The sequence below is a fragment of the Polistes dominula genome, unplaced genomic scaffold (genome assembly GCF_049000335.1).
Source record: "Polistes dominula isolate Pdom_NZ unplaced genomic scaffold, Pdom_raw_medaka contig_12, whole genome shotgun sequence".
Lineage (NCBI taxonomy): Eukaryota > Metazoa > Arthropoda > Insecta > Hymenoptera > Vespidae > Polistes > Polistes dominula.
Window position 1 is genome coordinate 2723984 of NW_028301116.1, and position 18628 is coordinate 2742611.

The 18628-nt window shown below is 27.1% G+C and overlaps 1 protein-coding gene across 2 annotated transcripts in view; it reads left to right on the top strand.

Annotated features, from left to right (window-relative positions):
- LOC107068637 (uncharacterized) overlaps nucleotides 1-18628 on the top strand; it is a 206099-nt gene that overhangs the window by 93027 nt on the left and 94444 nt on the right. For both annotated transcript variants that reach the window (XM_089176806.1, XM_089176805.1), the window contains one exon: nucleotides 9216-9330. In XM_089176806.1, coding sequence (XP_089032932.1) covers nucleotides 9216-9330 — 115 coding nt within the window. The remainder of the gene's footprint in view (nucleotides 1-9215; nucleotides 9331-18628) is intronic.

Below are 18628 nucleotides of genomic sequence, written 5' to 3' on the forward strand. Positions count from 1 at the left end.
TCGACGTTCGACGTCACAAAAGATGGTTACTGGTCTTGCGAATAAATGAGAAAGAGAGAGAGTGTGTGTGTGTGTGTGTGTGTGTGTTAGAAGATGTGAGAGAAGATTGAGAAAGTATAAGTTTTCTCTTTCTAAGAGTTTACTTTACTCATTTCGCACACATTGTTACTTCAACGTAACTTACTATTATCGTTCCTAGCATCTTAAACGGAAGTAAATTTTCTCTCTATACGAATTTACACTAGAACGACTAGAATGAGAACGATTCATGAATAGGAAAGAATATATATATATTTCTATCTATATATTGTATCTATTGTATGTCTATTCCCTCAATATTGTTTTTAATTAAAAAACGTATTTCTATTGGACGAATGTTGATATAAAGAAAATTGTTTCTTTTTCTAGTTTTTCGATTGGAAAATAATATATCGAGGTTAATATATTAGGATGATGCAAAAGTTCATAAGTTTACAATTAATACTTTCATTGTAAATTTTGCAATAATAATTCACATACAGTTTATATATTAACACAATTTATATAATAGAATAAACGTACGAACTTTTATTTCACCCTAATTACTGTTTTTCTAAAATAGTAAAATAGTTAATAATGATAAAATAAATAATAGTAAAATAATAAATATGATATATTTTACAATATATTATTAATTTTTACTAACACTTATGAACAATATAAAAAAAAATGCATCCCCTATATTCAAAGAAAATCATAAACAATTTTTCATTGAAAACATACACTATTCTAAAAGAAGAAAAATTCCATGGTGTTTATGGTGGTAGGAATGATGATGATTCTCGTGATCGGTGAAGAGAAGATGTTTCTGCATAGAAAGGGAAAAGGTTTTAGATATATAGAAAGAGAAGTAAAGGGATCTCAAGGTTTGAGGCTTAAAGGAAAGTGGGATGATGAGTGGTTCTGATTAAGACGCCAAGAGAACACAATAAACTCACCGCCATGAGACCGCGATGGTTACGCCCCATGTTCTTTAATGGCACCACTCAAGATGCAATACCGGTGTATGAATATTATATAACATCCCCGTATAGACCACCATATCTGTACAGATACTACTCCGTGTCTTTACAGCAATGTTACCTTAAGACCACCGAATATCATTCTAGCCATCCGCGGATGATATCTTATGGCGTATAGATGGTGTGTAAACCTTTCTTAGGAATGTCCTTTCCACTAACCTCCTTTTGGCCATAATGAACGAGTTATGGTACCATTGGCATCGTGTTCTTAGGTCGTTTACTTCCTTCGTTAGTTTGTTGTTATCTCATTCTATGTTGATATTGTATAAACTTTACTATGAATATTTTGGTATAATTTTGATTTTATATAAAAATTTGGTAAATATATAAAATATTAACTATATAACTAATATTTATTAACTAATATTAATATAATAAATATATATAAAATTAAATATATAAATTAACTAATATTTATTACTATAAATATTTAGTACAAAGATCAAATCAAATGATATTATAATGATTTGATAATATACTTATTTGTTTTACCAAATAATTTTTATTTTTACAAAATAATAAATTTGTTTTACCATAACCATTCTTGTTCCATTTTTTATTTTATTTTCACTCGGTACCTTTTTTATTGTTTTGTTTTGTTGTTTTTCTTTTTGAAAATTATAATCCTAAGGATACTCTTTACTTACAGATCAAAATATGTTTCCAACTGAATTATCTTGAAGATCGTAGATAATTCTTTTTCCTTTATTTTATTTTTTATTTCTTCTCTCTCAAGATGAAAATGCATTCGCGTGTTAATATTGGTGTATAAGTTATTTTCAGGGTGGTGTTTTAGCTAGATAGCATGAGGATGTTTAGGGTAGTACCAGAGACTCTCTTGGAGGACAGCAAGTTGAAGTTGCCAAGCTTTCGCGGATGATGGATATATGTATTTGATATTACCGTCTAGACGTAAAAGAAAAAGAAAAATGAAAAAATAAAATACATACATATATATATATATTTAATACATATACAGTTATACAAAACATATATATAAATATATAAAATATATAAATACACATATACACAAACATATACACGTAGAGAGCCACTTAGGTAGAAGCTATGATTATTTCAAGGTGCACTCACAAAAATTGGTTGCCCATCCTCTTCGAAGCTTCACGAAAGACCATCATGGCAGTTTCTTTCAGCGATATCCAAACGTCCTTCCCTTTTTTTCCTGTTTCCCGTTTTTCCCTACAATTCTCTTGCGAAAGCGAAGCGTCTTTCTGGGAAAAATCAAGTTAGCAACGGCACTCCACTCTTTGGCCGACATGCTCGTTGGCTTGCACTCGACTCCTCCACCCCCTCCCTCCCTACCTACCCCTTATCGGACTTGTTCCCTTGCAATATTACTTCGTGAGTTAAACGGAATAAACGCGGTGCTCAAAGTGCGTAAATTTACCACAGCCTTTGGGTTAAAAGAAAATACCCATTATTGCTAAATCTTATCCCTTTTCCTCTACTTCTTCTTCTTCTTCTATTATTATTATTTTTTTCTTATTTTTTCTTTTTCTTTAAACATTGGTATTGTTCTTCGTTTAATCTAATATTACTTTATTTATTTTTATTTTAATTTTAAGTGTATATATATTCATTATATACATATGTTTTCTGTGCGTAGTCTATACATATATATTTATGGATATAGATACTATAAGTATATATAGTATATATATAATATAGTTTATTATATATATAGTATTATTTTAGTATATATGTATATATACGGGAACTATATAGTTCCCGGTTACGAGACGATTTCTGGAGCTTCATGACCCAACCCGTTTTCATACCATTCAAAGAGAAACTGCAGTAGCGTAGAAATAAACGAGAATATACGTCATATAGTACTCGACGAACTGGCGTTTATGCGTGTCTTTTCCTTTCTTTTATTCTTTTCTCTCTCTCTCTCTCTCTCTCTCTCTCTCTCTCTCTCTTTGCTATTTCCTTTCCTCTTCCTCTTCTTTCTTTCTTCCTTCCTTCCTTCTCTTTACTTCCTCACACTATTTGCTTATTATTTCTTGGTACTATTCGCCAATCGTGTTACTACGAAAACGTGTAATTCAAAAGAACGACTCTTTCGAGGCTCGGTGTCGCCCTAATTATTTAACGAGCACCTTCGTTACGCAGTTCAAATGCTTACTAGTTGTTAGTATAGGTAGTCTCAGTAACATCGTCATCGTCGTCGTCATCGTTGTCGAATAAATCGAAGTTCTTTGAAAAAAAAAAACAAAGAAAAAAAAAAGAAAGAAAAAAAAACTCTTCGTCAAGCTATTATCATCAATCGTTTTCTAGGTCAAATTCTCGTTGACTGATTTGATTGATTAGATTGATTGTATTTAACTGACTATTCAGAAAAATTGATATATATATATATATATATTATTTGATACAACCATTGGTCACATGCTTATGTTTATTAATTTATAAAATATCAAACGATGTACACATATCTAAAATTTATTTTCTTCTTTTTCTTTTTGTTTTCATTTTTGTTATACGTGTTTATTAATTTAATTTTTACAGGATTCATTTAACACATTGTGGTTATACTTATACAATAAAATATTTCATTTGCCTCACTTAAGTGGTTAATTCATTCAAATATTAATTATGTTCATCTTTGTTTTATTTTTTTTATGATCTAATATCAGAAATTAGTTTTTTTGTTTTTTTCATAGATGCAACGAAACGTTGATCATTCGAATGAAATGAATTGAATGTTTGTACTATTACGTTTGTACTATTAGTGGTACAAGCTGTTTGATGTGATAAACATGTATGAACCACCAGTAGTATAAGCCACTATATAGGGCAGTCATCATGCATGTACCACTACTGTTAGCGCATCCCGAAATGAACGTGTAAAATCTAGGAAATCGACAGACATTCAAACCATGATCTCGTTAAAATTACTAATTCTATGTAACGTTGTTACCCAAATGCATAGTCCTTTATATATTTTTTGAAATTATTATTTTACACGAGTGTTATTATACTTCATTGTAATTCAATAGTTTTTCTATACTAAATTGAGATTATAAATTAAACCGAATTGAAATACATATGTATATCAAATTAATAAACAAATTCAAATATGAATTTTATATAATTTTGTTACTCAAATGTAATTCTATATATTTTTGCAATTATCTTACACAAGTGTTATTATGATTTACATTGCAATTTAATAGTTTTGTTATACTAAATTGAGAATATAAATTAAACCATATCAAAATATATCAAATTAATGAACAAATTCAAATGAAAATGTAATTCTATATATTTTTCCAATTATTATCTTATACGAGTGTTGTTATACTTCATTGTAAATCAATAGTTTTTCTATCCTAAATTGAGATTATAAATTAAACCAAATTGAAATACATATATCAAATTAATGAACAAATTCAAATGAAAATGTAATTCTATATATTTTCTATATGTATTTCTATATATTTTTATCTTACACAAATAGTTTTATAAATGGCACGTTCAATGTTACAAAAAAAAAAAAACCAGAACAAACTATGCAATAAACAAAGAATATAAACAACTTTGGTGTATAATATATTTCTCTTGATATATTATAATCTTTTAAAGGATTAAACATTATTACAAAATATTCAATGAGAAAATGTTAACAATTCGTTAACCGAATAAGACAGACGTTTATAACATTGCTTTGATGGTAAATGTGAATTTTAACAATACCAATTAGTACTTTACGAAATACATGAGAGAGAAAAGAGAGAGAGAGAGAGAGATCAGTACGAATTAATTTGTAAAGACTAGAACTGCCAGTAGTGTGCTAGAACGCGTGGCTGAACTTATAAGCGTGACTATTGCACTTCTCGCGAATTCACAGCATAGCGAAACTAAACCACTTCAACTTCCTCTCGCATTCTCACATTCTCTATCTTTCTCTCTTTCTCTCTCTCTCTCTCTCTCTCTCTCTCTCCCTCTCTCTCACACACACTATCTATATATATCTATCTCTATCTTTCACTTTCGATCGACGTTCTATCTTCACGAGTACACGACCATACATATATACATACATATATATATATATATATATATATATATATATACGTGTGTAGTAATTCCGTTATTCGGTACGGTGTGGGAAATTGCTGGCACAAGATGAAACGATTCAACTCGTAACCCCCACGAGCTCACATATAACGAAAGGCGAACAAATTTTTCTTCGTAAAATGATGATCGATCGGTATTAACGAATCACCAATTCTATTCGGTGCAATAGATTAAAATTATTAATGGTATATAGAATATATATATACATATATAATGTATATTCAGAAAATTTTCTGTCAATCTCGAATATAAAGATTATTCAATGTTAAATATTATATATATATATTACACAAATTTCGTTTATATTCAGATTTCTTTGATTTTTCATCGAATTTCTATATTGGCATACGTTTTAATTCTTTTGACATTATTTCGAATTATATTACTATCATACTTTCGGAGCTATTTAGATGGCAAGAGTTAGTGAAACACCCTGTATATATGAGATTTTGAAAATATTGACACAAAGTGGCAATTTTTATGTCAATCTTTCATACGAATATTTCTAAGTAAAGTTTGATATAAATGAAGATAATTGTTTTATATTACTAGTAAATTCCTTTATCAAAGATTCACTTTTGTTTTTTGTAAAGAAAATAAAACAAATTATTAAACAAAAAATTACTAAAAAAGGATAAAATAATAATAATCTTACAAAATACGAATAGAATAATACTTTGATGCGAATTTGCACAATGTTTATTTGAAATATTCTCTCACAAGCATTTATTTTCGTCTCATTAACTTCGGCTCAACTGAACGTAATATCCTTGAAAAGGGGAGAGAGAGAGAGAGAGAGAGAGAGAGAGAGAGAGAGAGAGAGAGAGAGTGATAGAAAGAGGGGAAAAGAATAAAAAGGAAGAAAAAGAAAAAAGAATAGAAAGGAAGTTCGTAGCAAAAAGAGAAAATAAAGAGCTTATAGGAAGAGAAGAAAAATGTATGAAGAGAAAGAGAGAGAGAGAGAGAGAGAGAGAGAGAGAGAGAGAGATGGTAATCTTTATTATCAACGAGTAAAAAAGAAGAAAAAGTGAGAGAAAGACGGATATATTATAAAATCAATGAGAGGATTCTCCTATCATCTTTTAAATGAGATTCTTATTAGTGAATTTTTTTAAATTAACTACACTCAACGAAATAATTAATAATACATATATATATAACATATATACGATTTGATTATTTCTATAATTTTTTAAATATTTTTTTACATTAAGAGTTAACAAAAAAGAAAGTTAAAATCTGCAATTAAAAATTTTAATATATATATATATATATATTAAATATAATAAAAATATAATAAATAAATATAAAATATACAAAAAAAATATAATAAATTAAATATAATAGTATATTTTTAAAATAATAATATATTATTTATATATATAATATAATTATTTAATATAATTTAATATAATTATTTATATATATAATAATAATATATTATAAATATATATATTATAATATATTATAAATATATATATATATATATATTATATTTTAATATAATTATAGTTTATTCAATAGGTATAAAAAAAAATTAAAAAATTATAATTAAATTAAAATTTTATTACTTCTAAATTAGTTTTGCAAATTAATAATAATGGTTTATACATTAAAAATATAGGCGAAAATATAAACAAATTTTTTTTGCTATATAAGATAAAATTTTAATCATAATAAAAAATTGTAAAATATGATAAAAAAATTATCTAACATATTCTTTACTATTCTATTCTTTTTCTATCTTTAATATGAGCAAACCCAAAATCTTTCTCTTTCTATAGTTGGATTTAAGATTTTTCGATGTCGTAGGGATCATAGAACCATAGTGGGGGTGGATGAACATCATCATATTCTTTTTTCCCTTCTCAAACGAGAAAATCTTTACCTCAGTTTCTTACTTATTTCTGCTTATGGTACAATCACGAGTGGGAATATCTACTTTCCGTTATTTTCCTTACTCTTACCCCTCACCCCCTTCTCCACCTGCTCGTGTTGTAGATCTTGTTTATTCCAACTACTTTTTTTTTTCTTCCCTTTATTTATTTTTTTTTTCTTATTCAGTCCAACCTTTTCTATCCCTTTTTGCTTCACCATTTCACGAATCTCTTCTCTTATTCTTTTCCTTTTTTTTTCTTCTCTCCCCCGTTCGTCCTGGATGTGTACTTAATAACAATAATCCCCTAATAACAATCGAGAAGTTATACTACCCTTGGGACGACCAAACCACCCTCTTCTTCTTCTTTTTTCTTTTTTTCCCTCTTTCTCTGTTATCCACACCCCCATAACCCCTTCCTTTCGTTCCTATTTTCCTTCCTCTTTCCTCTTTCCTTGAGCATAATGCTTGAAAACCTACTCTTTCTCTTTCTCTTTCTTTCTTTTCGTTTCTTTCTCTTTCTTTTTCTCTCTTTATTTCCTTTTCGTTGCTAGTATTCCCCCATTGTTGCCTCGAAGGATTTACCTTTTACCTCGGCATGCCTCTGAGAAGGTTGCTGGAACACGGAAGTGTGCTCGGATTTCATAAGTCGACGTGAAGATTATTTTACTACCATCCATGGTGAAATGCGAATTTGCATTTTCCACGATTATACTTGCTATATTGACTTTTCACGTGAAATAGAGAGAAAGATGAATAAAGAAAGAGAGAGAGAGAGAGATTATTTATCGAATCATTATGAGAATAAGTAATAGAAAATTATACGGAAGAAATTTCATCCCTCTCGTTAAATTAAAACGTTATTTGTTATTTCTTTTTTTATAGGGGAAATAGAGAAAGGTAGAGTAGGATTTTTTATATTCTTTTTTAAATCAAATTAAATCTTATAATATAATAATATATTACATAATATAATTTATATTGTGTGTATATATATTAATATAATATAATAATAAATATAATAATATATATATAAAATATTATATTATATAAATTTATATAATATAATGATATTAAAATATATTAATTTATATAATATAATGATAAATATAATAATGTAATAATTTATATATAACATAATAATATAATATATATATAATATATAATATTATATTTTCTTATTATATTTTTATATAATTTTCTATTATATAAATATAATAATCTATTATATACATATCTATTATATATAAATATAATAATATAAAAATTTATATACATATAATAATTTTCTTCATGTCGTATTTTTGTATAGAAACAAAGCCGGTGATTAATGAGGGGGAAAGGAGGGGTTGAAAGTAAACAAAATAAATAACCAAAAAACAAAAATAAATTAAAAATTTATAATAAAAGAAATATAAATCCTTTCGTAGATGTCTATAACTTGTCACAATGTATAAATATTCCTGTTCGTAATTGAATTATTAAAAGGTATTCGACGCGAATAGCGTAGAAATGTGGAAGAGGGATGATTTTGAAAAAAAAGCCCATAGAAACACGTTTTCAAAAACGAATCTCGATTCGAAACGTTCGAATTTTCTCTTTCTCCCCCTCCGGTATCTTTTGGGTATAATAAATTTACGCTGGATATATACACGCATAGGGGTGGGGGGGGGTTGTTCCGTTGCTTGCCGATACGTAATATTCATATTTATTTATGGAAAGGGAAATTGAGAGGGGATGAGATAGATAGATAGAAAGAGAGAAATAGAATGAGGTAGGAAACAGAAGAGAACTCTGCCGGCAGCTATTGATTTTTCAACGTTAACGCGTACGCCACATGTTATATCTCTTTTTTCATATATATAGATGTCGAACTCTATCGTCCTATTTGGTTTGCTCAATATAAGCTATCATTGTAAACGAATATAAATAAAAAAAAAAAATAAAATAAAATAAAATAAAAAAAGAAATAAAGTCGATTACTAGTAATCCAATTTCGATATGAACGTTTAATACTTATACCACAAAAAATGAATTGTATATTGGATTTTTTTTCTATATATATATATGTATATTTTTTTTCAAAGTTCTTAGAATATCATGTATATTGAATAAAGTTACGAAGTTTGTATATGTACATGTGTAGATGTTAATTTGTGTGATATCTTTTACAGCATTTACTACGCCAGCCTGTAGCTACGTAAGATACAGTAGTTTGGATGACGTGAGACCGCAAGAACTTGGATTTGGTCAGTTAGAATTTACTCCGACTGTCATCTCGAAGATAAGGTAAGATTGTCATTATCTTTCTTTTTCTTTTATTTTTTTTTGCCACGAAATGAATATCGATCAAATTCATGATTCGAATTAACACTTTATTCACGGATGATATTTTATTTATTATATTTTTAATTATTAACAAATAATATTTATGTATATTTTATTAAGTTATTAAAAATTAACATATGTTTTTAAAGGATATTATTTAAATTATATATATATATATATATATATATATAGTAATAAAATTTTTAATTAATCAAATTGTCTGAGTTCGTAAATCTAGTGTTAGTTATAATTATATATGATATATACACATTTAAATTTTAAAATATTTTAATTATTATTAAAATAAAATATACACTTATTTATTATTTACTATTACTATTATTACTATTATTATTATTATTATTATTATTATTATTATTATTATTATTATTATTATTATTATTATTATTATTATTATTATTATTATTATTATTATTATTATTACCAGGAATTACTATTACTATTATTGTTGTTATTATTATTATTATTACTAGTAATTAAATTAAAATAATAAAATTTAAATTAAAAGATTAATAATTAATAAAATAATTAAAAATTAATAAATTAAAATAACAAAATAATAAATATTTCTGGACAAGTTAATCGTAAAGAAAGAATGAACGAGCGAACGAAGAAACAAACAAACAAAAAAGAAAGAAAGAAAATCTAAAAAAGAGTCGTTGAAGAGAAAGAGGAAGAGAGAAAGAGAGATATTTCTTTTGAAAAAAATCAACCTGTGTATATCTAGCAAGCGTTTGTGATTACTTTTGATAATTGCCTTTTTGTATTATGTCCTAAAGCTTTTCTCTTTCCACTTTACGCTCTACTACCTACTTATCTTTCTCTTTTGCTTTTCTCTCGTAGAAGAGAGAAGAGTAGAGGAGAAGAGAAGAGAGAAGAGAGTTGTCGTCGTCGTAGTCGCAGATAAACGTGGATAGTTCATAAGCTCGTAATCCTGAAACAAAACGTTGGCTAAGAAACAAAAGGATTTCTCTTTCACTCCTACCACTCATTATTACTCTTTTATTATTATCCTCTTCCATTTCGTCCCTTTTTCTCGTCCTTCGTCTCCTCGAACGTTGTGTCAACGAGAATATCTTCAAAGATTTCAAAACTTTTACAGAAAATTCATGACATTTTCACCCAAACACTCTCCCCCATTCACATCTCCCCCTACCACCTCTTATCTAGCCCTTTTTATTTTTCTTTCAAATAATTTCTTCTAACAATAAATTCTTACAAAAATGAGACGATAAAAAGAAAGAAAATCAAATATAAAAAAAGTAAGTAAATTTATTATAATTAATTAAACTTCTAACTTGTTTTTTCGACAAATAAATCGAATGAAAGGTGAAGGGGTAAAGATAAGGGTAAAGGGTTGTGTATTTGTGTAACAAATTTTTATAAACGTTATTACATTCACGTATAATAAATTTGATTAACTAAAAACCCTTTCTTGGGTATAAACTCTTGTACACGATGTCACCAAAAATTTTTCGCATTGAGATACACACCTTGTATAATCTCATCTTTAGTATGAAGAAGATAGGAACGAGAAGCCCTATCTCTTCGTGAAAAACCAAGCCCTTTCCCTTTCCGTTGGACTTTCATGATCTCTATTCCAAGCCATAATCCATTTCTCTTAGCAAGTACATTTTGATACCGGTTACTATATCTTCCCTTATTTTCTCATATATACATATATATATGTGTGTGTGTGTGGGTATAAATTTTCTATCTATCTCTTTCTTTCTTTTTTTCTTTCTTTCTTTCTTTCTTTCTTTCTTTCTTTCTTCCTAACTTTATTCTTTATTCTCCGAGAACGTTTGCTCTTGTTCCCTTTCGTGCAAGAAAGTGGCGTAAGGCGGTGAGTTTTTATCTTTTCAGCAGAGGTTTTTCATTCTTGCTCCCTAAGATGTTGAATGAGACGAAGAAATAGGGGTGAGATGTATATATAAAGTAGAAAAAAAAAGAAATCACGATGGTAGCATGGTAGAACTGGTGGTGGTAGTAAAATAATAGAGGTGAAGAAAAGTAAAAAAGAAAAAAAAATAAAATGAAAAAAGAAAAAAAAGAAAAAGAATAAGAAAAGGGTGTAGGGTAGTGAAAGAAGGTAGAAATCAGAAGAAGAAGAAGAAGGCTCTGGTGGTAGGTACGAATTTTCAAGAGTCTCCATTCTTCAAGTCTTAGGTCATGAAAACGCATTGCACTGTGGACCATCAGCAACCAAGAAGAAAAAGACCCACCCCCACCCACTCACCCTGTGGTATATTCGGTTGGTTTTAGAAAGAAAAAGAAAGAATGTGGAATAGAAGAGGTAACCCAGGGAGGGAGGGAAAGATCGGTATTAAGGGATGAAGGGATTTCGTTTCGACGTATTTTGCCTGTAATCCAAACTGCTTCTCCGTTTCCTCCACTACCCTGCTCCTTCTACTCTTTCTACTCCTACTCCTTTTCCTTCTCCTCCTTCTATGGTCTTTCTGGTTTCTTCTAGATCACTATAACGTTTCTTCTACCCCTCTTCTTTTATTCCTACATTCTTTCTCTTTCTTTCTTTCTTTCTTTAGGTTTTTCTAAGGTCGAAAGAAAGTCAGGGAGAAAGGAAGTTTTCTCTAGTCAGGTTATATAATCTTATACTTTTCCCTTTTGCGGTGATTCCGGTTGAGGATCAAGGACGATTTTCGGGCACAAAGATTGGAAATCGTACTATCCATTATTCTTTACTTCCTTTTTCTTATTCTTTTTATTCTTATTTTACTACTACTGCTACTTCTTTTTCTTATTTATTTTCTTCTAGTTTCTTTCTCTAGCTATTGTGTCATTCTAGAATTTTTTTAACATATGATAGAAAAGTGGAACGAATTTTCTGTATTTTATGATCATTTTATAAAACTGTTTTTGATTTTATAACAGATTTGAATAGACTATTCTGTATGTGATTCTGTATATATATAATCTTTTCAGTCATCGGTTTTGTTTTTATACAAAAATATAACATGAAGAAAAGTATTATATTTATATAAATTATTAAATAATAAATACTAATATAATAATTATAGATATTAATTAATATTTATTATTAATTATATTATTATTATATTATATAAATTATTATATATATATATATAGTTAGTTTATAGTACCTATATATATATAGGTACTATAAACTAAGTAATTATTATTTTTTATAAGAAATATTCTTTTGTTTTTTATTAGATTAGGTATATATATATTATATAAAATTAAAAGACACAAAATACATAACTGTTTCTCTCTTATCTTAAGAAGACATTTTTGTATTGTTTCACAAAATGGTTTACTCTCTCGTTACGACTATTTGTATTCTTTTGACTACTAACAAGGGTAAAAGTTTTTTATTACTTTGAAGAGAGATACAGAGAAAATATCTAAATCCTTTATGAGTAGAAGAAAAGAACAAAAAAAAAAATGGAAAAGAAATTCCGTCCTGCATATTCCTTTCTGATTTTTTTTTGTCCGTCTAAGAGCTGATGGGTTAGTATACTTACACACACGCATACATATAAACCTAGATATATATATATATATATATGTTACTTTTCCTGTATGTAGAAACCTTAAACGCTCTTAACACGGTACAAATCGTTGAAGAGTTAAGGGTAGGATTTTTTTTTTCTTTTTTTTTCTTTTTTTTCCTGTACCGTATGCACCGGCATATACATACGTCTTCGTAATGGCGAAGGCACATATTTTAGAGTCAGTCTCATTTACCCTTCCACCAATCTCCGTACACTGCCTTCTATTTCCATCCCCCTCCCTGACTCCCCTTACACACCCGTTTTTTCTCGTTTTAAGCAGACTTTACGTGGGAGTTACGTGTGGCTTGAAATCTTGCGTTTGAAAAATTTTCATTTTAGTCACCCTCTCTTTTTTTTTCTTACCGTTCTTTCTACACCTACACATGCACACATACACACACACACACATTAATTCTTTCTTTTTTCGTGTCCTTGGTTTTGTCGAAGTCTTACGGTATTTAATGTGTGCCAGCTTTAAAAATGCTTTTAATGACAAACAACATGGGCCTTTGATCGACGTTTGACATACTTTTTTTTTTCAAATGTTTCCATCATTTTGCCTTTTTAATCTTATATATATGTGTATATGTATTTAGATATATAAACGTGGCGTGTAACACGTGAAAATATCCTGTTTAAACTCATCATTCGATTTTTGGCTATTAAAAGGACTTAAAAAGTGAAAAATAAACTAAATTACATTTCAACAGTGATACGTATACACATTTTTGTATCTAGAAATAAATTAAATTTTATAAAATAATTTATAAAATAAATAATATTTTAATATTATAGAATAATATATAAATGAAATTAATAATTATTACTTATAAATTTTATTAATAATTAAATTTATATTAATAATAAAATAAAATTTATATAAAATTTTATTAAATACAATTTTAAAAAATAGTTCATAATAATAATTTTTTATAAAATTTTATATTATTTTATATTATACTTATATATTTTATATTTAATTATAATATAATAATATTTATATATATTTATAATATAATAATATTATAAATATTATAATATTAAATTTTATAATATAATTTATAATAATAATTTAATAAAATTTTATAAAATAATATAAAAAATATATAAATTAATATAATACAAACATATAATATAATACATATTTTATGCTATAATATAATTATTATTATTAATTAATTAACCAACAAATTAAATATTATCATTATTATAATCGTGTCCGTATGTAATAAAACACTAAAAAGTAAACGAAGTAACTATATTAATCATTATTTAATAAAATCGTTTATACAGATATTACGAAATAATATAATTATATTGGCAAGGATTCATTAACCTATCAAATTGAAATTATCGTTGTCGCTTTATAGACAGATAATAATTATAATAACGAAGTATAATTGATGTGAACGAGAATCGACGATTATATAATGATCCTGATCATTTCAAACTGATTTCTGAAACGTTCCAAATTCCTTCTGGCATACAAAGGCATTCTCTCATACACGCATGGTTACTACCATACACATATGTGTGCATCTGTGTGTATGTGTGTATTGTAGAATCCACTGTCTGATTTTATCGTCGTACGAAATGTTGACAATTTCGAGATGCGTCACCTGTTGCGTCCCCTCCCCCCTCTGACGTGATAAGCTTTCTCGTAGTTTTCCTTATTACAATAACCTTTAAGATTTATTTTTGATGACTATAAATTTTTTCTAAATTTACATTTTTATTTTTTTGTTTTTTGTTTTTTCTTTGATATGACAAATATTCATTTCACAAAATTATTCTTCGATTATTTTGTTACATATGAGAGTTTAAGGGTTCTAGTTTAAAAAAAATAGAAAAAAAATAAAAGATTCACACTTCTCATAAAAAAATATTAATTGAATGTGCAACGTTGTTTCGAGCTAATTTTTCAGGGTGTGAAAAATTTTGAGCAACGAAAGAAAAAAAAACGGAAAAACAAAACAAACCATCTACGCACTCGACGTATTAGGCAAATTTTAGTCTCCCTCTCACCCTCCTTCGATTTTTTTTCTTTTTTTTTTTCATTTTGCATGTAGAAAAGTGAACGCGTTTTAAACAGATCGTAAAGTTGGCGTAAAATCAGGGAATACAGGGGAAAGTCGAACGAGTTCCCATGCTTGTTGAAATCGTTCCGATATTGTATCTCTCTCGTTTAGGAGAAAGACAGAAAGAGGGAGAGAGAGAGAGAGAGAGAGAGAGAGTTAACCGTTTAGAAAAATCGATGGTCCTCTCGTAAAAGCGAGATTTCCTCATAGGTCTCTTTCTACCATTTGAATGTTATGTACTTTCACGGTAAACATATGGCTTTTGTGTTACTGTAAAATATATCACAAAAGCTGTCGGTACGCAACGTTATCTATATGCGATAACGCCAGCTGTTCGTCGTGTGAATTTACACCTGCGTTCGGCAAAACTCCAAACGCGTATACGTACAATACACGATTTTAACAAATCTTACAAAGATATATATATATACATGTATATATGTAATATAATACATAATTCTAGAAAACGAGAATGTATAAATGCATACATACGAAATACATGTAATTTACATAAAGTGACTCACTTTAATACGAATTTAACCACTTTGAGTGGTGAATACTTTTACCTAAAATGTTTTGTAGGAACAGAATAATTTATTATTAATCAGATTCTAATAATAAATTATATTTAATAATAGTTTTTGTTTCTAAATATAATATAATTATTTAATATATAAATATTATTATTATTTTACATTAATATTAACAAACAAGTATATGCTTTGAACGATAAGGTTAGTAATTTTTACCAAACGCATATATGCGTCCATAGCACTCAAAGGGTTATTAATGGAAAATAAATTTTAACATCTATGCTTTTCAAATATGACACTTATAGTTTAGTTAAAATATTTATGATTTTTTTTTGGTATTAATTATAAGTAGCACACTTTTTTCTTTTTTAAATTTGTCAAATACGTAGGTTTTATTATTAATTTATTATACAAATTAATTTATATTATTAATTATATATTATATACGATATTATAAATATTATATATATTAACTTATTATATAAATTAATTTATTATTAATTTATTATTAATTATTTTTATTATTAATTTCATTTAAACGTAATTATCTATATAGCATAATACAAACACGTAATAACGTTTACCTATATTATATTTGAACATTTAATTATAAGTGAACAATATTTGGTTGAATTTTCCCTCTTAGTATTTAAACAACATGTTGCAATCGTTATGATATATGTTCGAAATATAATACTCTTTAAATAATATACTATCTGCCATATCTGTTAAATATATATATTTATTATCAACAAATATATATATATATATATATATATATATATATATATATATATATATATATATATATATATATATATTTGTTGATAATTCAAATATTGATTTATTTCAAATAATTATTTCATTTTGTCGTCAAATAACGAGAACGTTAAAAGAGATTTTATTTCGAATTAGAGGATTTCCTGAAAATATTTATCTAATCATCTTTGAAAGAAGACACTTAATCTTATTCCCTCCCACCCCACCCCCTGGTCCATCTACTTTTTTCACGATCTATTTTCTGATACTCTTCATCGCAAACGTCACATTTACAAAAGTCGATACGCCATTTTCTTTTATCTCGTTTACGAGAAATCTTAAATCTTGGGGGTATGGGATGAGGAAGAGGGTGAGACTAAGGGGAGAAGATATTAAAGTATCTTTTACCTATAATCTATGAATTGCGTTCATCTAACAGTCGTATTTACAAGAATTTCAAGATATCGATTGATAAATCGAATTGGATATACGTTCTTCAATATTTGTATTTTTGGAAAAACGATACTCGATTCCAAAAAAACAATGTCTTTCTTATTCTTATACCATTTTCTATGTCTCTTTTTCTCAATATATATATAGAGTGTCCCATATAACTGTATTCACGATTTTTCAAATATTTGTAATGATTTCTGTGGCATTCAACGTGTTAAGAGAGGGTACTTTTATTTTTTTAAATGACACCCTATGTTTTTAATCTTACAATGTTATAACTCATATTAATACGAATTCAATGAATCAGTATATTATGAATTTTGGATGACCTTGAAAATTAATCCTACCGACGAAATACTACTAAATATATACTAGTTTGTTGAATTCGTATTAATATTGAAAGGTTAAAAATATAGAAATAAAATAAGATAGTTTTAATAAAATAAAATAATTATAAATAATAAAATAACTATTAATAATTATTAAATAATAAGATAATTATGCAATTTAGAAAAATAAAGGTACCCTTAAAAGAAATTAAAAAAAATATTGTACTATAGTCAATCAAAAATATATTTCAACTTTTGTTTAAAGTTATTTTTTTGCCAGGTTATCTTAAGTACTTGAAAAATCGTGAATACAGTTGTTTTATGGGACACCCTGTATATAGTAATATTATTGCTGTTTTCTTATCACTACTACTATTACTATTATTACTATTATTATGAAAAGAAAAAGAGGACGAACATAACAGAATTTATTATACCGAAGAAATAAATTACTTATCGTCGAACTTATATAGAAAGATCGTCCATCACTAACGTCGACTCGATTTGTCGATTATTATTATCCTCGAGGAGGATACACTGTGGATATCCATGTACACAAACTTCGTAACATATACTTCACAAACATATATATATATATATATATATATATATATATATATATATATATATATATATATATATATAAGACACATATAAAAGTGCACAAGCATGTATGTATCTATTCGTTTTCGTCAAAGACCTTTAAAAATTTCTTACGATTTTTCACTTTTATTCGTATAAGTAATAAAGAACCCGAATTCATGCTCGTCATCCACATCATAAGTATGTGTGTGTGTCTATCTTTTCCTTTATGGTGGGAAAAAAATAAAATTTTATCTCCCACATATAGAAATTTTTCCGAGCATAATTTGCAACTTCATTTTTAACAATAACGTTTTTTTTCTATCTTATTCCGATTTTATTTTTTATTTTTTATTTGGAAAATCGAATATTCGATATACGTTTAAAATTGTTAAGATAAAGGAATACAATATAAATTTATTTTATATATAATAATAATATAAATAAATAATAAATACAAAATAAATAAAAAATTAATAAAAAAGGAAGATGAAAGATAATCGAAAGAAAGAAAAAACGCATTGGCATTCATATCAAAAACGAATAGATAAAGATGTGTATATATGTACAAGTATGTTCTATATATACAGTATGTATAGATATGTATTTCTTATTCTTTCTTTTTTTCTTTCCTTTTTTTATTTCTCTCAAGAAAAGGATCGCAGATCGAGCGTAATTCTGCAATCCCTTGGATAATTTATCAACCACCAGGATTTTGGTTATGCCCAGAAACCTGCGGGTTATCTCGCGCCACTGCCACAAACCATTTGTTATATTTTCTTCTCCTGTTTTTTTTTTTCCACCCAAACCTTCTCCTTCCCCATACACACTTCTCCCTCTCTTTCTCTCTTTTTCTTCTACGAGCTTATTATTTTGAAAATTGAGCGTAAAGAAACTTGCAACGTTTCCAAAATTTATGATCAAAAATGTGAAACGAAAGAAACGAAATATCTGTAACAAAAGTTTTT